Below are 26,045 nucleotides of genomic sequence, written 5' to 3' on the forward strand. Positions count from 1 at the left end.
TGAGCAAGGCAAACATGAAAACAAAAGAAAAATTGTAGAAGCCATTTATGTATCATATAAATACTGCAAACATGGCATTCTGACATACACTGTGATCAATATGCAAAGCTTGCAACATGTCATCCAACAACATTTTGACCTGAATTAATTTCTAAAAATTTCTCTGAAGTTGTTACACGCAAAAAAATTGATTAAAATAGCATACGAGGGAAATCTGCGTTATTTGGAGATAGTACACTGCTCACAGCTGGAACTTCAGCTCAAATGCAGTTCAGACAAATATGAGATAAAAGTGTCGTCTTTCTCCTGGTACCAAGTGAACTCTATCAGGCGATTCTCAAATTAACTCATGGTTGTGGGCCCCACAATGTATAAACTGGCAATCTCACTTAGGCAGGTCGTATAAATGACTAGTATTCTAAATAAGAATTATACTGGTGCAGAAGAGGGTTCTCTGAGGCAGGAGTTAAGGTAGAGATTTAAAAAAAGCTTATTTCTGCATCCACCTATCCTGTACCCAACTGGAAGTAACTGATGCTGGTACGAAGTTCCCAAAATAAAATAGTGTTGCTTCTCCTAGCCCTCACACCTCACAATGCACACAAAAAGCAATCCTGGACAGAGAAGGTAATTCAATTGGCGTCCCTACAATTGGATTCAATATTCACCCATCCCTCCATCACTGGCACACTTTGGCTGCAACATATACAATCTAGAAGATGCAATGCAGCAACTAGCCAAGCCTACCTTTATCATGGGAAGGATATTAGTAGCAGTGTTCTGAGAACACTGTCACCTCCAAGCTCCCTTCCAGGTAACCACACCAATCTAATCTGGACACAAGTTGTGCCATTCACCATAGCTGCATCAAATTCCTAGAGTTTTCTGCATAAAAATTATGGGAGGAATTGTGTATCATGCACTAATTCAAGTAAAAGGCCCAGCACCTCCAAGGCAACTGAGTATCACCAATAAACATAGCCTTACCAGCATTTTCCACATCTGGAGAGCACAGTAAAAAGCCAGCCCTGAACTCAGATTGAGACTGCTAGTTAGTACCCAGTTATGCAAAACAAAATGCTGCAGACTTGAACACACTAAGTACTTAGCAGAATGCTCAAACTGAATTTACAATAGGACTCTTGGAGCTTGCAGAGACTAAAATTTCAACCCAATCTTTTTAGATCTAAACTCAAGTCTCAGAGGTGCAAGGAGATGTACTAACCCACTATTCTCCCCAATCCCTTCAAGACAGATTGATTTAATATTTAAGTGGAATTTTATTTTTTTTATTAAAAAGGCAATTTATAAATTCATATCTGGATAAAATAATTTTATGATGTTGACATCAGATAAACATTGCAGTTTAAAAAAAATCTTAAACTGTACACAAGTGAAATGCAAGGGTATACCTTTGAACCAGGAGGAGGTGCCAGACCGAGAAATGCATACACTCCATTATCTTCCTTGGCATTGAAGAAAGCATCAAAGTCCTACAGTGTCAAGAAGATTAATGCCATAAAAATCTGGAAGGCCTTTGCATTGCACCAACAAGGAAGCTTTTAAAATAACACTGGAAATGCCAATACAAGGTCATTACAATAAGATCTGATATGCAAGTCCCAGGAGTAGTTATAATTAGAAAACCAGAAAATCATCCTGCTCTTCATTTGTTTGATTTTTATATAATGTTCTGTTCATATTTTTAACATCTAGTTTGATGGACCCAAATGAAAACTTTATCTCCTGTAATAACATCAAACAATATAAAATCTCCATAAACATTAAAGTATGCCTAGATTTAGAGGTTTCAGAGCTAACCTTCTGGAATGCTACCGGAGGAGGCAGGAAGCATGCTCAAAATGGCTTGGTTCCATTACACAAGGATTTTTTTCTCTTAAATTGCGTGGTCAAAAAGGTAGAACTTTTGTTTTATTGGTAATCAAGGAGGCTTCAACACAAAAGGCTCAACGTGCACTAAGTAGCCTTGTATCAATTGGATGAATTTGCCCAGCAGAGTGTAGCAGTAATTTAGTATCAGAGACATGCTCTGCACAAAATGAGAGGGCATGCTGTAGTGATAAAGTCATACTGCTATTACTTTTCCAATACAAGTATAACCAGAACCAACACCACCACTCTCATTTAGGGTTAAGGAGTTAACAATAATCAGAGGATGTGATATGGCATATAACAGACATGGACACATCCCAGCATATGACTAGGGCAAAAGCACTAGAAAGGTATTACAAGCTATCCTCTCAATTATCGAGGAAGCTATGAAGCATGAGAAGCCTCAGAGGCAGAAATCCAACAGTGGCTTATTTGATGTCACCAATTTGCCCCTTATGAGTGAGATATTCTACAAAATGAAAAAATATGTGATTCAGTAAAGATACAAGCAGGATAATTTAGTAACTCATGCTCAAGAGATCATTGTTAACAGAAATGCAATCACATACAAGAGATGGGGGTGGAAGAATATAAATTCTAAAGAATTTGAACAGAGGCAGTAAAGAAAATATCAGTTTAAAAAAAAATCTTACCCCGCAATACAGTTCATCATTAAAGATCTGCGGAGGGAGAGGAATGCCATTCTGTGGGCGCTTTTCTCCAGGAACATTTTCCCGCATCCACTTTCTGTTGTCTTCATTTGCTGCTATATCCATTTCTTTAAAGTCAATTTTATTGGCTTCTAGGAAACCCAGTACATCTTGTTGTTTCTTCTTGATCTGTGAATAAGATCACTGTTGAGTTGTGCACCATGGAAATAAACCAAATGAGGTAGCAAATAAAGCAAAGGAGGAACAGGTCACACAGTCCTATTGGCATTTCACTTATTAATCCCTCCAAGTACTTACAACAGAAACACAAGAGTGCAATGAGCGGTTTATTACTAGGCAGGCACTCCTTCCACCAGCACAATTAAGAGTTGTTGGTTAAATGCATAGTACATATAGATGGTAAATGAGGCAATATCAGTTAAAGGGGAGTAGATGCATGCTGCAAGTTACTAAAACCACCAGCTCAACTGAGGCAATGATTGTTATCATGTAAACATAGGCCATTAGCAGTAACAGGACTGTAATGCAACCCAAAATCTGTTATCAAATACTGGATTTTATTTACAGCAAGCCCCCGACACTGACAAGCAGGTTTGGTGAGGGGATTGCGTTGGAGCGGGGGGTGGGGAGTCGCTGCAGGGTCCCTGCCTGGTAGCCAGCCTGATTAACAGGCTTGGCTTCCAGTCAGGCAGAGAGTACTCCGAGGCAAACCGCAAGAAGCCTGCTGCGGCTGTTAGTGGGAGTGACGCAAAGGATGAAAATAAGCAGATTAATAGTGAGGCTACCAGCATCAATATTTAAATGGCCAATATGCCTCCTGGGAATAGGCTGGCTGCTGCCCAATCCCACCTCAGTCAAACCTAGAAGTGAGTAGGTCGGATCGGGTTTCAGACTTTAAAAAGTTTTACATCTCACCTGTTCTCAATCCAACTCTTGTGGGGGTTACAATTCTCTCCAAAAAAATGTGTCCAAATGGTGATTTTATTTCTTGAATGCCTACTACCATCTACAATAGCCCACATAAATCTCCAAACTCTGGAGCAAACTTTAAATTAACACATTTCAAAATAATTTCTACCCCCACTATTGAATTTCAAAATTATGCTGATCAAAACTAGGTATCTCACACTCCACAACATAAGTCCCTTGACAAAATCTGACCTAAATAAAATGCTCGTGATAGCTAGATCAGGTGGTGAGAATTATCAATGACTTCCAATTTTTGGAATGAAGATTAAGGAAGACACTACCAGAAATTTAGTGTGATGGCAAGTTGGGTAGTAAAGAGAGGATGAAAATTAAATTTTAAAAGAAAGCACACACAAAAGAGAGCAAGCGAGAAAGAGTGAGAAAATGTACAATATGAACATAAAATATAAAACAGGTAAGAAATATCAAGTCCATAACAGACAGCATTGAGTATGAAAATTTCAAAATTGTTCATATAAACACAAATGGCCACTACTAAATTATACAATAGGACTTGAAGAAAATTTTACAAGTTCCATTCAGAAAGTATGGAAAAAGAACCAGGGAAGGGAAAAAATAAGTTATCCTAGTCAGATGAATAATAAATAAGTCAGCAAAGTCAGAACAACAATTTTAGCCTCAGTTGTACATTCTGGGAAAGGGACCATCATGGGCACAAACAGAAAACCTTTAATGATTACCTCTTGCTTTTTGAAAACTGTAAACTTTCAGTTTTAATAGTTATTTAAGACACCTGCTCAAAGCTTTAGCTAAAAAAAACTTCCAGCCTTGAGTGGATTCGACATCATGTAACTCTATTTGTAGGGCCATTGTTTTATATAGGATTACATAGAATATACGGCACAGAAACAGGCCAATCGGCCCAACCAGTCCGTGCCAGCCTTTATGCTCCACTCAAGCCTCCCCCCATTTTTCCTGTTCTGAATTTATTGTAACCCTCTATTCCCTTCTCCCTCATATGGTTGTCTAGCTTCCCTTAAATGAATCCATATTATTCACTTCAACCACTCCCTGTGGTAGAGTGTTCCACATTCTCACCACTCTTTGGGTAAAGTAGTATTTTCTGAATTCCCTATTGGGTTTCTTGGTGACTATCTTGTATTGATGGCCTCTAGTTATGCTCTTCCCAACAAGAGGAAACAATCTCTGTATCCACTCTATTAAAACCTTTCATAATTTTAAAGACCTCTATTATATCACCCCTCAGCATTTCCCCCACACCCCCACACCCAAGGGAAGAGACACCCAGCCTGTTCATCCTTTGTTGATATGTAAACCCATGCAGTCCTGGTATCATCCTTGTAAATCATCTCTGAACCCTCTCCAGTGCCTCTATATCCTTTTTATAATATGGTGAGCAGAACTCCACTCAGTACTCTCAAGTGTGTGGTCTAACCAAGGTTTGATACAGGTGAGCATTACTTCCCCATTTTTAATTTCTATTCCTCTAGAAAAAAGCCAAGTACTTGGTTTGCTTTTTTAAAAAAAAAAGGTCTTGCTAACATGTGGCGCAACTTTGAGCGATTGGTGTACTTGTATTCCGAGATTCCTTTGTTCCTCTACTGCACCTAGACTTGCACCTTTGGGGTAATAAGTGACCTCCCTATTCTTCCTACTAAAATGTGCTACCTCACATTTATCTGTGTTGAACTTCATTTGCCCATTCTGTGAGCTTATTAATGTCCTCCTGTAATTTGATACAGTCCTCCCCAGTATTGATATCCCAACCAATTTCAGGTCATCAACAAATTTAGAAATCGTGTTTTTGATTCCAAAGTACAAATCGTTAATGTAAATTGTGAACAGCAGTGGTCCCAGCTTTGATCTTTGTGGAACACAACTTCCCACTTTTTGCCATTCTGAATAACTACCCTTTACCCCACTCTCCGCTTTCTGTCTTGAAGCCAACTAGCAATCCATTCTATCACTTGCTCCTGACTCCGCATTCTCTGACTTTATTCATTAGTATATTTATGGGTACCTTTTGAAAAATCCAGATAAATTACATCTACTGCATTACCATTGTTTACTCTCTTACCTCCTCAAACAATTCAATAAGGTTGGTCAAACAAGATTTCCCTTTTGAACTTCATGCTGACCATTCATTACATTTTTCTTTTCTAGATGTTCTTCTATTCTCTACTTTAGTAGGGATTCCATTATTTTCAATGTTAAGCTAACTGGTCTATAATTACCTGGGCATATTTTGCCCCCCTTCTTAAATATAGGAATTGCGTTAGCTATCTGCCAATCCTCTGGCACTGCACCTTTTTCTAACAAATTAAATTTATGCAGTAATGCCACTGCTATCTCTTCCCTAGAATCCTTTAAAATGCATGGATGCAATCCATCTGGACCAGGGGCTTTGATCTTTTGAGTTTGACTAGTTTATTTGATACATATACTTTTTCAAAAAAATTTAAATGCACTTATCTCATTACTCATCTCATCAACCAATATCATGTCCACCTGTTCTATCTCCCTGGTAAATACCAAAACCAAAATAATGATTTAATATTTGTCATCTCTCCATCGTTAACTGTGGTATTACCTCGTCTATCCCTGAATAGCCCTAGTCCAATCCCAGCCTTTTTTTTTTTAAAAACTGATGTGCATGTAAAATATATTTTGTTTTATGTTCTGGTAATTTTTTTTTATAGCTCCTCTTTGCCTAACTTTTTTTTGACTTCCCTCCTAATCTCTATGTATCCTCTCTCATCATGCATTCCTCTGCTTTCTATGTACGTAATGTTGCCTCTTTCCTAACCCCCAATATTCCCTTATTTCTTTATTCATCCAAGGAGTCTCACTAGTGTTTAGTTTGTTCTTTCCTTTGGGGAAAATATTTTTCCTGCACTCTGTTGAACATAGTTTTAAATGTTTCCGTTCGACATTGCTGTTTGCCAATTTTGTTGCCCATTTTATTTTCCCAAGTTCTATTCTCAGCCCCGGTGACTGAACAAGCCAAATTCAGTTTCTACTACAAGGGATTCTAGTTTTACTAGCATTTTGGGATCAAGATCTGAGATTTATAGCTAAGCCCATTTGTTTATATTGACTAAGTGAGATTCCTTTTTGAAAAAAAATAGAATTTTTGCCACTGGTTTGTGAACCTATTGCTTAATTTTCATTTCATTCTCCATAGAAAATGCTATCAGCTGTTTTGGTCACTTGTGGCACCAATATTATTATGAAGTCTTAATGTGTAAGGTCTACAATTCTCTATAGTGCTGGCGTGACCCAGCTGATTAGGTTCAGGTATTAACTGATAATTTAGATAAAACTGAGCATGTGCAATACTGTTGCAGTTGCCAATATGTGAACAAGATACTGAGGGCCAGTTACCTGTTTTGGTCGACATGGGGCAATTAAAGATCCCATGGCACTATCCAAAGAGAAGCAGAGCGCGTTCACCATTTCCAAGTCAGTATTCCCCTTTTAACCAACAAAAACAGATCATCTGGTCGTTCATCTCAGTGCTGTTTGCACAATCTTGCAGTATGCAAAACAGTTGCTGCATTTGCCATGACTACAATCACTACATTTAAAATTATTTTATTACATGATCAACTTGATGGAGGTTACCGACAGATGTAATAAGGCACTGTAAAATTCAACTTTTCCTTTTTTATTGCTAAGAGTCTCTGATAATTCCACTGTAATAAATTTACTTACAATACTCACTAGCACTCGTTTTAGGATTGAACCTCAAGAGACTGTAGTCTACTGAATTGCAGTTTCTGTAATACCACTGATAACTATTCTTTGCTACACAACCAATATCATAATTAACCAATTGACAACTTCATCCTGATGTTCCCAACATGGTATTGGCATTTTAGGTTTATTACTCAAGGTATTTCATCCCACCCATTCTCAAAATAGTCAAAGATCTGACTGTTGTTTTTATACAATGTGGGTGAATACACAAACTCAAGTGCTCAAAGAACAGAACAACAAACTGCACTAAACTGGGAGGGTAGAGCAATTTAACTTGGCACTTTATTACACTGGTAATATGGATTTACTAGATTTAATAAGGCCATGCGAAAAAATATCTAATTACTTGCTCTTGGACTTGCTGATGGTAATTTGCTCTATATTTGCTATCCAGTAGATCTCAATAAACCTTTCACTATTTACATATTATTCCCATTATTTTATTTCCAGGAAAATTCAGTTTGTATATTGCAACTATGAAAAAAAGTCAAGCTGCAAATAGAAGCCTATGTTATTTTAATTTGCTGCACAATTCAGAAAAGCATTTAGCAACATACCAGCCGTATCTGTGACATAAGAATGCAAGTCAGCTCCTCTCCCTGTCAAGATGGAACACATCCACAGCAGAGGAATCTGTTATGGACCATCACGTGACATTCTCCCCTGCAGCACTTACTGAAATATAAGCTACTGTATGAGAAATGGCATTCCAATCCACTGGCCTGTACTTCAAATGAAGTACTTATGTGCAGCATATATAGGATATTATATCAGCAAAGAATTACTGAAATAATTTCGCAAGCATCAAAGCATCTACATTGTTAGCCCCGTTTGCACTGTCAACCACATTACAGGTTACCATTGAGGTATTGTGATTATGCTAACAAAGATACACACAGATTTGAGAATTTTATTTTACTGAAGTAATGTTCTTGCACAAAATGCACCAGCTTTAACAAATGAGCTTCTTGCATTATGAAATACAATAACAAGGGTAATGGTTGATTAGTTGTCCAATCTTCTAAATTTAAAAAGTCAATTGATCCTACAATGGTATTAAAAATACTTCTGCAGTTTTAAATCATGAAATATTAGTGACCATAAACTAAATACAGTAGTCTCTATGTAGCATTGATAGTTATATTCCTGGTCACTCTAAGTTGGAGTGGATTGAAAACACAACACTCTACCTTTCCCAGTTGCACAAAGGAAGCAGATACTACTTTTATCTGAACAAACCCCATTCTAGTGGTGTCAGCTTCTCACAGGCAGGTCTTAAAGCCACTGCAACGCAAGAAGGCAAACTTGATGGGGCTTGGTAAAGTCAAAGATAAAGCAGACAGTTAAAAAGTAGCTATTTTCATTCATGTTACAGGCAGGTGCACAAGGCCCATTCATTGGGAGCCACCGCTACTAGCACAGATCTTACCACAATATAAAAGGCACAATATTGTGAGGGATAGCCATTGTTGCTTTAGGCTCAAAGAAAAAGCACAAAAGCTTTTCAACACCAAGTCAGATGGGGTAACTGTTTATGCCAATCATTAATATTTCAAAACTTAGATATAGGCTTATGCTACAAATTAGCATGTAGAAAAAGTCATCAACACTGAATTGCTGAAACTTTTTTTGGACCAGGAATATAACTATCAATGCTGCATAGAGACTACTGTATTTAGTTTATGGTCACTAATATTTCAAGTATTAAAACATGCGGAAGTATTTAATACCATTTTAGGATCAACTGACGGTTTTAAATTTAGAAAACTGGACAACTAGTTACTCGTAATTCACAAGAAATATTCTCCATCAAAACACTGTGAAACTATCAGTTTAGTTCAGTGGTAGTCTTTCACCTCTTAAACCAGAAGATTGTGACTTCAAGCCCACATCAGTATTTGAGCACATAATCTAAGTTGATACTTCCGCACTGTACTGAGGAAGTGCTGCAGCGTCAGAGGTGGCGTCTTTCAGATGACATATTACTCAAAAGATCCTGCCCATCCTATTCAAATGGAAATGCCACTATGTAAAGAACAGCAGGGCACTCTTAATGATATGAATTGTTGGTTTCCTAAAGAAACTGGTACTACACTTTGTTAAAAAAAAAGGCAAAATATCTGTTCTAGTGTCAGAAAAGGTCTAGAAAAGGTATTTCCTGAACTTTGCATCGAGGTATTTTACAAATTATAAATGGGATGTTTCCAGTGCGAGTTAGAGACAACATTCTAATACATGAAGGTACTTGAACGAGATAGTAAAGCAAGTCATTAAGTACCAAAGCAGGAGGGAACAGCATCTTTGGGGATTATGAATCTACCAAAGGGCCACACAGACAAAGAACTTTAAGCAAGGAAGTTCACACTGACAGGAAGCCTCAAGATCAGGAAGTGGCTGTAGCAAGATAGAAAACAGAACATAACCTTGCACAATACAAATCAATATATTACTTGCAAATCTGTCTGCTTTTTTTCTTGCTTAAACTTATGCTGTGACACAAAAAGAATGGATAAAGGATACTGCAAGATTTCCATTTAAGAACCACAAAACACCGAAACAGGTCTCTTCCGTATTATAAAATCACCACGTCCTTCATCTGGGGCACTGGTTTCAAACTCCATGTTTAAAGCACAACCAAAGGTCGAACAGACTTACAATCTCTGCCAGAAAAAAATTCAGAGAACTTTTCAAAGTTACAACACAATGCGTGTTTTTACCTTGCTACCACAGGGAGTGGTTGAAGCAAATAGTATAGATGCATTTAAGGGGAGGTTCGGCAAACATAAGGGAGAAGGGAACAGAGGGTTATGCTGATCGAGTTCGATGAGGAAAGATAGGAGGAGGCTTGAGTGGCGTATAAACGCTGGCATAGACTGGCTGGGCCAAATGGCCTGTCTCTGTGCCACATATCCTATATAATTTTACTTTACAGCAAGACAACTACAAAATACTCCAATAATGAACAGTAAAGCTGCAAGAGTAGATTGGAAGACTGGATGTGAAAAGGTTCCATACCTTAAAAGCCTCAGTCTGTACAAAGCACTACAAATACAGCCACGCCCGACACTGCCAATACTAGTCTGAAGGGATGCTTCAGAGTTGTATGGGAAAGGTAGGAGAAGGAGCATTTTGTCCCATAGTTAAACCAATATTAATTTGTTTTTTGTTAAATTCTCACTAAAAGTAGTAGAAGACCATGAATTTCAGTAGTGACCAGTTGAATGTTGAAATGTAATACCATCAACAAGATTTCCACATGACAAAATACACAAAATAAAAACTATTCACGTCTTCTAGAAAACACATTCTTATAGCCTCTGTTTTTGCAGGGTCACAGTTATAACATTGACACGCATAGGCACAAACATAATTTTTGAATCTGATGGAGATCCCACTACTAAGTAAAGGGATAAAATTCTAGAATAAAGCAGATAAAGTTCTTCCAGCTTGAAAACCTTTTCTCACAGCTGTTACCAGACATGTTAAACTGAATCTTCCAGCTTCAACCTAACTATGGTGTCATCCCCATAATTTTCCTTCAGTCTCATCCCAACTGTACAAAACACATTTTTGAAAGTGTAACAAATTAGAAAGCTGGTTAAAAAGTTACAAACCAATCTAGTCCCAAGAAAAATAGAAGCAGCCTGACCCAGCCCATGTAGCACAGGCTTTCAAGAAAGACATCCCAAAATGTTTCACACTCAATAAAATTGACTGAAGTGTCATCACTATTAGAGCATGGGTCGCACTTCCAGGTCCAGCATTCAGGCTTGGGTCGGGCCGGGCCAGGCCGGACACACTCTCACCACCTCTGGTAAGTGGCTCCAATGTTATAGAGTCATAGAGCACTGAAACAGCCCTTTGGCCCACCGAGTCTGTGCCGACCATCAACCACCCTTTTAGACTAATCCTACATTAATCCCATATTCCCTACCACATCCCCACCTTCCCACAACACTAGGGGCAATTTACCTATCAACCTGCTAGTCTTTGGCTGTGGGAGGAAACCAGAGCACCCGGCCAAAACCCACACGGCCACAGGGAGAACTTGCAAACTCCGCACAGGCCGTACCCAGAATCGAACCTGGGTTGCTGGAGTTGTGAGGCTGCGGTACTGACCACTGTGCCACTGTGTTAATATACTTTTGGGACTAGAAAGGTTGTTTAGTTAGTTTTTTAAGCTTGTGCAGTTAAGTAATAAAGTGCAAAACAGAAGGTACGTTAACTGATGGTTGGGTTGGGTCAGGCCCGGGAAAAAAAATGAAAGGACACAGGCCGGGTCGGGCTTGGGGTCGGATGTGGTTCCATCGGGCTCGGGTCAGGTTTCATTTGCAGACCCGAGCCGGCCTTTAATCACTATTATGTAGACAAATCTGCACAAACAATAAACGAGTTGAATGACCGGTTAAATCTATTTTTCAAGGTGTTGATTGAGGGGAATATTGAACAAGACACCAAGAAACCACTCCCTGTTCTTCAAATAATGTCATATGATGGTTCACATCCATCTATACCAGAAGATGGAGCCTCAGTTTAAGAGCTCATCCAAAAGACAGCACATCCAACAATGCAGCACTCCCTTAGCACTGCACCAAAATATTAATCTAGATTATGTGCTTAATTAATGTGTCAGCCAAGGCTCAGTTGGCAGCATTCTCGCCACTACATCAGAAGATTGTGCGTTCAAGTCCCACACCAAACACATAAAAAGTCCAGACTCAATCCAGTGTAGTACTCAGGGTTGAAACGTTAAACCAAGGCCCCACCTGCTCTCTCAGATGGACGCAAAAGACCCATGGCATGATTTTGAAGAGGGGGAAGAGTTATTCCCCTGCATCCTGGCCAATATTCGTTCTTCAATCAACATCAGTAAACCAGACTATAGTGAGATATGGGAGCTGGCTGTATGCAAATTAAACTGCCACATTTCGTACATTACAACAGTGACTACACTGCTGTAAAGCACTTTGTAGCAACCCAAGGTCATTAAAGGCCCTATATAAATGCAAGTCTTTTTCCTTTGTTAAGGAGTGAAGATTGAATCCAGTCTAATTTGAGAACTAGAATGCTACCAACTGAATAAAACTAGCATTTTTGAACTTGGTTCCCTGGGCATTAGGAATCTGCAAGTGGATTTACAAAGTCATCAGATTTCTGCATTGTTCGATATTTGCTAGCTTACTACCATGTGACTTTTATTGCTAAATGCAAATATAAAGCAGTGAGAGATCTGTCTGCCCTGATAGTATTGTTTGCATTTGGATAGCTGGCATTCTCTTTTGCTAGTTAATGGTAAAATGTGTCCTGGAGTGCGTTAACATTTACATGCTGTTCCCAGGAGTACGCTAATACTGGAGTGATGTAGTCATGTGGAGATCAGATGTCAAAATGGCAACCCAGCTAATTGTATGGAGGGAGGAGCTCAGTAAAATCTATTTAAAGAACAACTCTGGGAGACTTTTCATGACTGTTGTTGCAGAAGGAAGCTTTCTGGTGGAATCATGAAATGTTACACAAGCTCACAAGCTCATTTGGGCCCGTGTCAGTGTCTTCTTCCACAAGATTGCTATTTCAAAATCCCAGTCTCCTGCTTGCTCCAGACACCCTTTTATATTTTTCCTCTTTACGCAACTGCTCAATTCCTTTTTAACATGTGTACCTATGATGCTGCTGTTAGATTAAGGACACCTATTCCTCCAGATGTAGACATCGTCATATGGATTTGCAATCTGTTTCCATAGTAGACAGTGAGGATCATCAGGTCCACAAAGACCAGCATCCAACAGTCTGCAGTGGTTCAGCAGATAGTAGAAGTGAACGGAGCATTGTCAAAGATAACTCCTCTTGCTCATAAGCAGGGAGCTCCTTCGTGACACTTCAGCCTACAACAGTAGATTAAGATAGAATCAAAGCTGAAGCCGGATCCCGATTGCATAAACAGTCTGCTCCCACCAGCACCAATACCAACACAGCAATGGTAAGGCAACATCCACCTTCAGACCTGACCTCAGAAATGCAGAGCAATTATCACAAAGCCAGGAAAATGCTAGTGCTCTTTGCCAGCTGCTGCAATGGTTCGACCTAGTATTCCGGCATGCTGGAGTGCACATAGTGAAGCTGAAGTATTTGACTAAGACAATTACATAGAATTCACAACACAAACACATTATTCTGCCCAACAAATCCATGCCATTGTTTATCAGGCAGAGTCAACATGGTTTTCACAGAATCGTTACAGCACAGAAGGTGGTCATTCGGCCCATCGTGCCTGCACTGATTCTCCAAAGGAGCAATTTGTCTTGTGCCACTCCCCCACCTTCTCCCTGCAGCCCTGCACATTCTTCCTTTTCAGATAACATCCAATTCCCTCTTGAATGCCTCGACTGAACATGCCTCCACCTCACTCTCAGGATGAGCCTCCTCCCACATTACTTCTAACCCTATCTGTGTATCCTTCTAGTACTTTCCCCTCATATTTGTCTAGCTGCCCCTTAAGGACCTCTATGCCATTCACCTCAAACACTCCATGTGGTATCAAATTCCACATTATAAATCATTCTCTGGGTAAGGAAGTTATTTGCAATTGGGAAGTTTTTGTATCTCATGTTTGTGAATGTAATTTGCACTATTCAAATGTTTTTTTTTAAGAGGAGTTGGTCAAACTGTGCATATCTTTTTGTTTCTTAAATGACATGTTGTGACAAAAACTCTACACAAAAAGCTTTTCTTCCTGGTCGAGGATGAACTTCACCCTGTGCATCCTCAGCATTACCCGCTTCCATGAAGATGGAGGACAACGAATGTCTGAAGTTGCTCGAGTCAATGTTCAGACAAAAGGGTTGCAAAGTCCTCAAGGAAAGATGAGCTACTGTTCCTGAAGTGTGCCTTGAGCTTGGTGGGATTACTGTGGGAAGTCAAAATACCGAAAGGTTGTCAAGAAATGAGAGGTAAAGTGGGGTTTCAGGTTTAGGCTTATTGTCAGAACATAGTTGGCATGCCTTTTCCTTTCTTGGGTGCCGAAAGACCAGTTATAAACTTGCAGTAACAGCACTCATACCTAATGTGGTAACTATATTTGCAATAAAATAAGAAAATCCCACTTAATTATAGCAATTTGCAAGAAGATCTGAGGTAATAATCTCTGACCAGATTGGTGACAAGTATAACACGTCAAGACGTTCTTCTGTCCGAATCAAAACATTGTGGCAACAATAGCAATGTGGAATGGAGAAGAAAAATGCCATCATTCATGCTGCTATTGTTAACTGCTTTACTTAGTGTTTCTTCTAGTTACAAAAGATCTGCAAAGCAGTTGATCTGCTATTTAGAAGGAATGTTTTTACTTATATTTTTCCCCTCAACTATTAACCACTAATAGTCTCTACCTCTTTTCGTAAATCAGTTCAATATATCATGTACACTAGTGTAAAAGTCGACCAGTAACTTTAGGCCAAAAAAATATTGAATTTTTCCTTTATCTCGTAAAAGTCGACCTTAACTTTCCAGAACGCAGACAAAACATTCTAATCATGTAAGCGGCTGCAATTAGATGATAAAGTTGCATAATGGGTCAGTGAACATCACCAAAATGGATACATTGCTTCCCGCACATCCATCCAACTCTGCTGTGTCTCCATGGTGACTATTATTTTGTTAATAAAAGTTCAAAAATATGACAGGTAAAAGTCAAACCCCCAGATTTCAGCCTCAAATGGTCTCAAAATTCAACGATTACATGCGTATATATGGTAATTAGCAACCTTAATACTTCTGTGTAATCAGTGAGCACTGATGACACCATTTATCACGGAATGGTTGAGGATATGAAGAGAAACTCTTCTGTAGTATGGAGTCAGAGAAAGTGAATTAGTATCAGGAGTATAAACTTTGCAGTATTTCAGCACTCTTACAAAGTCAGACTTAGAAACTAATGTCAAGCCATATTGTTCAGCTGTTAATCAGTATAAACAAAGCTATTCAGAAACAAAGTCAAAGCTATTGGGTTTAAAGTATAAAAATGGAATGGTTCCAGGCAATTAAACTAGCGTTGTAGCAACTGCCAAGAAAAGCTCAAGAAACGTCTTCCTGTTTCTCCAACCAAATTGGATGCAAGTTTAATAAGTCTCTCAACATCACTAGCTCCAACATATTAATTAGAGCAACAAGTTCTGAGAGATGGGGTTGATAAAAAAAAAACTGTTGATATAATTTTCCCTTACTTCCTTGCTATTCATTGAAACAGCCATGGCCTTTTGCACCCAAAAGCTCCCACTATTTATTTTACCAATTTTTTGTGCCCATCTCTAGAGATTGACTTTAGTACATCAACCTGCTGCTTTCACTTTGGCTGTTGGTTGTCAGCCTACTCAAGACATGTTAGACTCTACAGTGTCGCACTGGACTGGCAATATGAATATAATTGGCTGCACGCTAATATAAATAACCTCCACTCTGCAGGAAGGCACAAGAACTGTAAACAATGATAAAAACAAACGATCTTGTAGTTTGATTATAGCATAAAATGCATTCAATTTTTTCACAAACAAATTTATATAGCACCTCATCACATCTCAGAAGCATCTCAAAATGTCTCATGATTGACAAACTATTCTGAAGATCAGTAACCATTATCTAGGCAAAGTGGGCAATGACCTTGTTCAATGAGATAAATGACTAGTTCATTTTTTTGATGGTATTGCATAGAAACATCATGATCATCTTCACCGTGCCACTGAATCTAATTAAATCGGAACAAATTTGACCATAGTTACCCCAAAGGGTGCCACCTCCAGAATTGCCACTGGTGTGTTAGCCAAGATTATGTGCTCAAGTTCTGCAGCTTGACCCCACAAACTTCCAACTCAAAAGGAAGAGTGCCACCAATAAGGCAAGGTGATACAATTGAGATCTGAGAAATGGCCACTCAGTCCATCTTGTTTACAATCTTCAATCTATACATACCAAATCTCCCCCTTTGTCATCTCATGTAAAATAGAAGTAATAGTTCTTTAAGAGAAAACATACATGGGGCACTGAGGTTACATTAGCAGTACTTCACTGCATAATGACAAATATATCCAGGAACTTTAATGTATAGCCACTAACAGTGTTATGTTTTAAATTGCTGTTTGATTCTCTACAGCTACGAAAATACAGACAGAACTATCTGATTGTAGAAATGGGTTACCATTAAATAGCAAATGACTTTTTTGGGGGCGAGAGGGTGCTCCCTTCTATTTTAACTCACTAGACACAGGAAAAATGTCTGTCTGGCAGCTTGCCCAGGTAGCTAACGAGGCCAAACGGCTGATTCTTTAGGCTTGTCTTAAGCCCAGCCCAGGCAATAAATGCAGTGTTGCAGACAGCACTTCATTTTCTTTATTTGGAAACTAACAACCTTCTAATATTTTTCAACTGAGTCAGCCTCAAGTGCTTTGTGACAAGATACATGTAAATCAAACTATGCTGAGACAGTAATAACTTGAACAGAAGGAGCAAAGACTGTGGCAGGATTTGTAAACCAGGAAAAGTAACCTGAACTCAATAGATTAGGGAATAGTGAATTAATGAAGCTTGGCCATGTGAGCCGCATGGAAGATGGCAGGATCCCCAAAGACACATTGTACAGCGAGCTCGCCACTGGTATCAGACCCACCGGCCGTCCATGTCTCCGCTATAAAGACGTCTGCAAACGCGACATGAAATCGTGTGACATTGATCACAAGTCGTGGGAGTCAGTTGCCAGCATTCGCCAGAGCTGGCGGGCAGCCATAAAGACAGGGCTAAATTGTGGCGAGTCGAAGAGACTTAGTAGTTGGCAGGAAAAAAGACAGAGGCGCAAGGGGAGAGCCAACTGTGCAACAGCCCCGACAAACAAATTTCTCTGCAGCACCTGTGGAAGAGCCTGTCACTCCAGAATTGGCCTTTATAGCCAATCCAGGCACTGCTTCACAAACCACTGACCACCTCCAGGCGCGTATCCATTGTCTCTCGAGATAAGGAGGCCCAAAAGAAGAAGAAGAAAGAAGAAAGAAAGCATGAACAGCAGTAATGAGAGAGAGCATTTGAACTCAGGTTGTAGAGTTTTGGATTAACTGAAGTTTGTAAAGAAAGCCGGTTGGAGGCTGATTAGAAGGACAGTCAAGAAGTCAATCTTCAATTGATGAAGGCATAGATTGGGCTTTCTATGGTAGAGGGGGAGGAATGTAAACAAGCAATTTTGCCAAGGTAGAAAAATGCTACTTTAGAAAAAGCGATATGGAGTGCAAAAGTCAGCTCATGAAGAAACTGCATCACTGTGCAAACACTAATATTTGCATCTCCACCCTCTCCTTTTCTCTGGTACTGCCACTCCTTTTGCAAAACCACCACCACCAAGTTTTCACCAACATAGTTTAGAATGGACATGGCCTATTTGATCTCATCACCCCAAAATACCATTTTCTCAGAACTGCTTAACATCTACCGGAACAGACAGAACCTTGATATTACAGCATTCCCCACCCTGCACCCACCCCCCCAAAAAGACAATGGGCCAGAATTTGCTGCCAAATTAATGCATACACAAGTATTGTGTAAATCATCCCGCAACTTGGAGAGAAAGAGATACACCTTGAATTGCGAACGGCCACAAGCTGCTGGATGATTGGCACCGTTCCACCATTAGCCTTGCAAAAAAAAACGGCAGCTCGCCCTCCCCAGAAGTTTCAGGAATTTGCTGCACTTGCATATTAATTGCCAATTGAATTCTCTGCAGAAAGTCAGGACTGGTGCTCAACAGCACAAGATTTATGTTCCTGCAATGCCACCAACCACTCCAACCCAGAAAGGGAACAAATGAAACTGTGGAGACTCATTCCTGCAGGTAGTAAATTGTTGTTTAGAGATTTTTTCAAGTGTTAAATTATCATTTTTTCCTTACTTTTCCATTTTTGCTCTCAATGCGAGTATTCTCTTCCTCAATATTTCTTTTTCTGTATCTGATTTGTGCTGTAAATTCACCTCATTTACTTCTCAATCATTCTTTGGTTTCTTTCATAATCCTTAAAATCCTTTTAGTTAAGGAGATAAACTGTTGGTCCGCTTGATCACCAAGGTTCCGGGTGCTCCATTTATCAGCTCACACTTCCAGCATATTTTAAGCTGAAGGGTGAGTGGAAATGTCTAAGGGCATGCCAGAAGATCTCCCAATCCAGCAAATTCTGGGCCAATAGTTCCAACAATGCAGCATTTCCTCAGTGCTGTACTGGAACAGATAAAATATGGGTTCATATGCTGTGCCTGGAGTCTGAACAACCCTGAATGCTACCAACCTGCTATAGGTATACAGACCACTCATTTTTCTCCATTGCAGGTTCACCTTCATGAAACCACACTATCCTAATTTGATTCCTTTGTTTCCTAGTGAAATCAATTCAGCCTGAATGATTTTGTCTCTGACACATGAACAATCACCCGTTCAAAAAGGAGGACTCCACCTTCCATCCCCTATTTATCATCTGTACATAACCACTTGGTAACATTATCTGTAAACATAGGATCAGGTTTCATGGGTATGCTAATGGCACCCACCCAACGTCCTTGCCTTCACCATTGACTTTAAGGCTGAATTAATTTATCTGACTGTCTAACATCAAGGCCCGAATGAGGCTCAATTTCCTGCAGCTCAAGTGTTGGCAAAAGTGAAGTCGTCCCTTTTAGTTTCTGTCAGCATCCATGACCCTCTGGCACCTCTTCTATAAAATTTCTCAACTGCTCACTCAGGCTGGATCAGATGGTCTACAACGTTACAATGTCCCCATCCGGTTTAAACCTGAGCCAACTTTTATAACCCTCCAACAACATTTTTCTACCTCAGCATTATCTCCCATTTACATTCCTTACTCTGCCATTGAAACTCTAATCTGTGCCTTCATCGCTGAAAGGGTAACTTCTTGAATATCGTAACTGGCCTCATTTTATCTAAACTTTACAAAGTTCAATTGATTCAAAAACCTGCAACCAATGACTTCAAGTTGCATGCCCCTGTTTAAAAATCTCAACCACAGCACTGAATCTTATATTCAAGCATCCTTTGACTCTGGGTCACTGCATTCAAGATTTTTAGTCAATAAAGTCCCAATTCAATTCCACCTCTCGCTAACCAATACTAACAGATAAAGGTATCCATTTGCCAGACTTGCACAGCTAAAGCCGATCCTGCTTTCACTCAATACACGTGTGCATTTTCCAACAGAGGCTACTGAACAGGAATCAGGCGTAGGTACTCTGGCTGATTAAATTACTGCTCCCTGGCTCAGGGTGCTAAGGTTATATTTTAGCACAACAAACTCCTGCCCCTGTAGTGAATCAAGCCTGGGACTTTCTGGTCTATATGACATAGGGCTCGGTAGGACATGTGATGCTTTTAACCAATAACTCATTGAGGGAAACAAATTTTTTATGAACTGGTTATAATTGAAATTTGAAATAAATCCACTTTTGTCTGTTGTCTCTGGGTACCATGTCAAAACTCCACAATGAACCAAATGGACGATAGTTTGAATAAAAAGCTACTAACCGACAACCAACCACAAAAAACAAACAGCCTTTATTGTTTAGTTATCTTTCAGTTGCCCTCCAAAAATGTTCTTAAGAAAAAAATCATTCTTGGGATATGGGTGCCACTAGCAAGAGTTACATTTATTGCCCAACATTAGCTAGCTATGAGCCACCTTCTTTAACCATGACTACCCGTTTTTATTCAGGTTATCTTTACCCAAGAGAAAATATGGAGTCTCAAGACTGAAAAATAAAACGTAAGAAAGCCAGAGGATGTACTTTTAAACACGTAAGCAGATCCCATCATTCTGTAGCAGTCAAGCCTCTTCAACTGCAGTTTGTAAAATAGATACAGATGAGGGAGGCCATCACGTGAAAACTAAAGTTGAAATGCCTCACATTTGTAAATCGATTTCCCAGTACACAAGCCAGAGGTTACGCAAACTTCAGGTGTCAATATTTATTCCTCAATCAGCATCACAATGACCAGATAATCTGTATTTTATCACATTAATGTTTGTGGGAGCTTGCTATGCACAAATTTGCTGTATGTTTTATCGTTACAATAGTGACGGAACTTCAAAAAGTACTTCATTGGCTGTAAACCACTTTGGGACATCCTGTGGTTGTGATATATATAAATGGATTTCTTTATGTCTTCGAGTTAATAATTTCTCCTGAATGCTCAAACTGTAGCAGGACAGAGTGAGGACTATCGTTTGGCTTGCCCTTCCATATCTTTGTGACCTCTGGAGTACACTATTCCAATGCTCTCCTGGATGGCCTCCCACCTTGCACCATTTGTAAACTTGAGCTCATGCATTACAACAGTGATGACACTTCAAAATTAGTTAATTGGCTGTAAAGCTCTTTGAGCTTCCTGGGGTCATGAAAGGCTCTGTATACATGCAAGACATCCTTGCTTTCATCCAAAGCTCTGCTGGTTGTATCCTACCTTGCACCAAATCCCATTCATCCAGTACATTCTGACCAGACCTGCTCCAACTCTGACAATGCCTCTATTTTAAAATTCACATCCTCATTTTCATCATGTTCTGTGGCCTCACCGCTCTCCATCTCTGTACCCTGTTGCAGACCTACAACTCAGATCTCTGCACACTGGGGCAGAGAGAGGCAAGCCAAGGGGAGAGAACAAAACTTTTTGTTGAATATGAAAACTTGATTTCATCTTCCCATCAACAGATCTAGAAAACAAAATGAAGCTTCCAATGCTCCCACTCTCCCCCTCAGTACCCAGATGAGGTTGGGTGTCTTCTGGTCAACTGCATAGTTATAACTTTAAAAATACAAATCCCATTTGCCAATTTAGAAGGACCTTTTCTGCAAATGAACCCATGAAGCAAAATCAAAAGAAGTTTCATCATGTGCCCTTTACTTAAGGAGTCTGTTCTTTATTCAATTAACAAGGCTTAACAAAAAGATGAAGATAAAATGTCAACTTGAAACATTCTAACTATCTTCCTCCTCCTCTTCTGAAACCATTGACTCCTTGATGGGATACAGCTTAATAATACTGGTCACTTGTGTGGCAGGACTCCAGAAAGTGAACAAAAGTTGCCAGACCAAGTTACCCAAAATGGCATCACTACCAAGCCTCATTCTGACCTCATCTAGCTTTCAGACACACATTTTCAGAGTGAATTACCAGATAGTTATCAGGTACAGAAAGCCAGCCTGAGCGGGGCCAACACCCCGCACCATCATCCTGACTGTGATCAATTAACTCAGCACAGACTGGAGGAGCATCATACATCACAGTTCAGAGCACATTTATACAAATACACCAACAAAGTTCACTGCATAGGATTCAGGACCAGAAGCCCTGGAGTGCTGAAGGCCTTTGTAACACTCGCACAGTCACTTTGCTGAGGTCAACTAATTCTGCAGAGATCGGTGACTGAACTCAATATCTGCCAGTTCTGTACAGCTTCACGGTCTTAATCATCGCGGAAGCCCAACATGTGTATTCTACTGCATATTAAATACAGCTCACACTACAACAGACTATGCTAAAGTGAGAGAAATACGTTCTGAATGCGAACATATAACCATCATTTAATGCAAAATTGTACTCATTTTTACAAATATTTAGAAAAGTAAAACATGCAAGTGTACATTGTGTGTGGGGAAGCGTGTGTTTGACTGATTGCTGCTCTGGAGCTGGTATGTGTTATCAGCTGTGCTGGATATAAAAAGAAACGTCGCTCAGCAGTGAATGGAGGAGAGAGAGAAAACTTAAAACAACCTCACTTACCGCGGTGGAACCGGACTGGGTTGCAATAAAGACCTTGATCACCATGGCTTCCCTCAACGATAACCCCCTCCCGAAAAAAAACACACAAAAATAGTTGCAGTGAATGTAAGCTTGTCACCTCCCACCTATACACAGCAGCCAGCCCAGCCCAGCGCAGCGCACCAGAAAGCAGCAAGCACACTTGCGCGAAGGTCCGACTCCCAGACCGAAAGCCCGCCCCTTCGGGCCGTCTTCATTGGCTGAGGGCCTTCCGTGAAGGCGCACCCATGGAGAACAGGCTCATGAGTGGCCAATCCACCCATCAATCATCCAGCCACACGGCTTTGCGTCGCGGCCTCCCTATATGGCAAGTGAACGGGAAGAACCAATGAGATTGTAGGGCAGCAACTGTAGCGGTGCAGTCAGCACAAGTTCACTTAAGTTAAACTTTCTGTTCTTGGTCTTTGTCCCACAATAGTAAACGCTGAAGTATAGGGTGCTGAAAGATGCATTTACCTTATCCATAAAAAAAATAACAGCAATTTCATTTCCGCTGTGTAAATGGGGTTCATGTGGAAATGGGCAGACTGACAAGGCAACAACCGCCAATATCTAAATATCTAAACCATAACAGAAAAAAATGGACATTTACAGCAGGTGAGCTAGTTGACCAGTAAGCTAGCCAAGGTGTGAGTTAGCTTAGGGTGAGGTGGAATGGGAATATACCACACAGGAATGTAGATTAACAACATTTTTTGAAATTGAGAGTGTAAAGGTGCAGAATAAGTGGAAGACTAGTTCAAATTTGAGAGCGGTGTGGATGACTAAAGAAGTAACAAACAAACCAAAATTGAAGAGGGCATGTGAGCCCTCTTTTACATCTATATAGTGCCTTTAACATAGTAAAAATGTCCCAAGAGGTTTCTCAGGACAATTATCAGACAAAATCTGGCAACAAGCCACATAAAGAGATATTGGCTTGGTCAAAGAGGTAGGCTTTAAAGGAGCATCTTACAGGAGGAGAGGTGGGGAAGCAGAGAGGTTTGGAAAGAGAATGTCACAGCTTAGGGCCTAGGCAGCTAAAAGCACAGCTGTTAATGGTGGAATGATGAAAATCAAGAGGCCAGATTTGGAAGAGGGCAGAGATCTCAGGGGCTTGCATAGCTGGAGGAGATTGCAGTTATAGGGAGGGGCGAGTATGGAAGTATTCAAACTCAAGGATGAGAATTTTGTCAGGCATTGCCAATGTAGGTCAGTGAGTTCAAGTGTGGTGAGTGAAGGAGACTTAATGCAAGTTAAGATACAGGTTGCAGAGTTTTGGATGAGTTGAAGTTTACAGAAGGTGCAAGGTGGGAGACTGGCCAGAAGAGCATTGGAATAGTCAGGTCCAGAGGTAACAAAGGCATGGATGTGGGCTTCAGCAGCAGATAAGATGAAGCAGGGGCAGAAATGCCAATGTTAATTTAATTGGAGGAAATTTCTGCTCATCCAGGCCTCAGACAAACACGAGACAAATCAGAGGCAGTGGAGTTGTCGAGAGAGGTGGTGGTGAAATAAAGCTGGGTGTTGTTAGTGCACATGTTGAACCTGACGTGCTTTTAGATGATGTCACTGTGGGGCACTAGTTGGAGGATAAATGGGTGGGGCCAAGGATAGCTACTTGGGGGATTCTAGAGATAATGGTACTGGAGCAGGAAATCATTGATGACATTCACTGTCTACAATTGGATAGATAGGAATGGAACCAGGTGAGGGTTGCCCCATGCAGTTGGGCTACAGAGGAGAGATGTCTGAGGAGGAAAGTGGGATAGTTCACCATGGTCACAGTCACATCGGATATCATTGTGACTTTGATGAGGGCTGTTTCAGATAGTGTGTTCATGTGCTGAAATGTTTGTGTCGAAGAGCGGAGATAGAAAGGCTTGCATTTTATGTAGTGCCTTTCACGACCACCAGATGTCTGAAAGAGCTTTACAACCAATGAAGTACTTTTGGTTGTGTCGTCACTGTTTTAAAGTAGGAAATGCAGCAGCCAGTTTGCACACAGCAAGCGCCAGCAAACAGCAGTGTGATAATGACCAGATAATCTGTTTTTGTGATGGATAACTATTGGCCAGGACACTAGGTATAACTCAGCTCCCCTGCTCTTCTTTGAAAGAGTGCCATGGGAGCGTTTACGTCCACCTGAGAGGGCAGATGGGGTCTTGATATAACATCTCATCCAAAAGACGGCACCTACAACAGTGCAGCACTCCCTCAGTACTGCACTGGAGCATCAGCATAGAAAATTTTGCTCATGTCCTGGAGTGGGACTTAAACCTTCAACCTTTTGACTTAAGATGAAAGCGCTACCAACTGAGCCATGGCTGTCACTACATTGTAGCCTCTGAACTTGCTGCACTCCGTCCGCTCAGGTCTAACCCCGACATTGTCATCAAACCTGCAGACAAGGGTGGTGCTGTTATTGTATGGCGTACTGACCTCTACTTTGTAGAGGCTCAGCGCCAACTCTCAGACACTTCTTCCTACTTCCCCGTGGACCATGACCCCACCACCGAACATCAGGCGACTGTCCACAAAACTGTCACTGATCTCATCTCCTCTGGAGATCTTCCCTCTACGGCTCCCAACCTCATAATCCCGCAACCCCGGACAGCCCGCTTCTACCTCCTTCCCAAAATCCACAAACAGGACTGTCCCGGCAGACCAATTGTTTCAGCTTGTTCCTGCCCCACTGAACATATTTCTTCCTATCTTGACTCTATCTTTTCTCCCCTGGTCCAGTCTCTTCACACCTACATCGTGACTCCTCTAACACCCTACATCATTTTGACAATTTCCAGTTTCCTGGCCCCAACCGCCGCCTCTTCACTATGGACGTCCAATCTCTCTACACCTCCATCCCCCACCAGGACGGTTTGAGGGCTCTCCGCTTCTTCCTTGAACAGAGGCCCAACCAGTCCCCATCCACCACCATCCTCCTCCACCTGGCTGAACTTGATCTCACATTGAACAACTTCTCCTACAACTCCACTCACTTCCTTCAAGTAAAAGGTGTTGCTATGGGTACGCGCATGGGTCCTAGTTATGCCTGTCTTTTGTGGGATATGTTGAACATTCCTTGTTCCAGTCCTACTCAGGCCCCCTCCCCCAACTCTTTTTCCGGTACATTGATGACTGTATCGGTGCCATTTCCTGCTCCCGCCCGGAACTGGAAAACTTTATCAACTTTGCTTCTAATTTCTACCCTTCTCTCACCTTTATGTGGTCCATCTCTGACACTTACCTTCCCTTCCTTGACTTCTCTGTCTCCATCTCTGGGGATAGGCTGTCTACTAATGTTCATTATAAGCTCACCGACTCCCACAGCTACCTGGACTACACTTCTTCACACCCTGCCTCCTGTAAGGACTCCATTCCATTCTCCCAGTTTCTCCATCTCCGACGCATCTGTTCTGATGATGCTATCTTCCATGACAGCGCTTCTGATATGTCTTCCTTTTTCCTCAACTGAGGATTCCCCCTCACTGTGGTTGACAGGGTCCATTTCCCGCACTTCTACCCTCACCCCTTCCCCTCCCTCCCAGAACCGTGACAGGGTTCCCCTTGTCCTCGCTTTCCACCCCCTCAGCCTCCATATCCAAAGGATCATCCTCCGCCATTTCCGCCACCTACAGCGTGATGCCACTACCAAACGCATCTTCCCCCCCTTCCCCTGTCAGCATTCCGAAGGGATCATTCCCTCCGTGACACCCTGGTCCACTCCTCCATTACCCCCACCATCTCGTCCCCGTCCCACGGCACCTTCCCTTCAAATCGCAAGAGATGTAATACCTGCCTATTTACCTCCTCTCTCCTCACTATCCAAGGCCCCAAACACTCCTTTTAGGTGAAGCAGTGATTTACTTGTACTTCTTTCAATGCAGTATACTGTATTCGCTGCTCACAATGTGATCTCCTCTACATTGAGGTGACCA

At 40.9% G+C, this 26,045-nt stretch overlaps 1 protein-coding gene across 2 annotated transcripts in view; it reads right to left on the bottom strand.

Annotated features, from left to right (window-relative positions):
- Positions 1 to 22,288, bottom strand: part of LOC137374680 (adapter SH3BGRL-like) — a 50,448-nt gene extending 28,160 nt beyond the window's left edge. Inside the window, exons 1-3 of one of the 2 annotated variants that reach the window (XM_068041164.1) lie at positions 22,090 to 22,288; positions 2,547 to 2,732; positions 1,413 to 1,493 (exon numbers count right to left, since the gene is read on the bottom strand). In XM_068041164.1, the coding sequence (XP_067897265.1) occupies positions 1,413 to 1,493; positions 2,547 to 2,732; positions 22,090 to 22,134 (312 nt within the window). In that variant the 5' untranslated portion in view covers positions 22,135 to 22,288. The remainder of the gene's footprint in view (positions 1 to 1,412; positions 1,494 to 2,546; positions 2,733 to 22,089) is intronic. The other variant, XM_068041165.1, reaches the window with a different exon arrangement.
- Between the last annotated feature and the right edge of the window lie 3,757 nt (positions 22,289 to 26,045).

The sequence above is a fragment of the Heterodontus francisci genome, chromosome 10, assembly GCF_036365525.1.
Source record: "Heterodontus francisci isolate sHetFra1 chromosome 10, sHetFra1.hap1, whole genome shotgun sequence".
NCBI lineage: Eukaryota > Metazoa > Chordata > Chondrichthyes > Heterodontiformes > Heterodontidae > Heterodontus > Heterodontus francisci.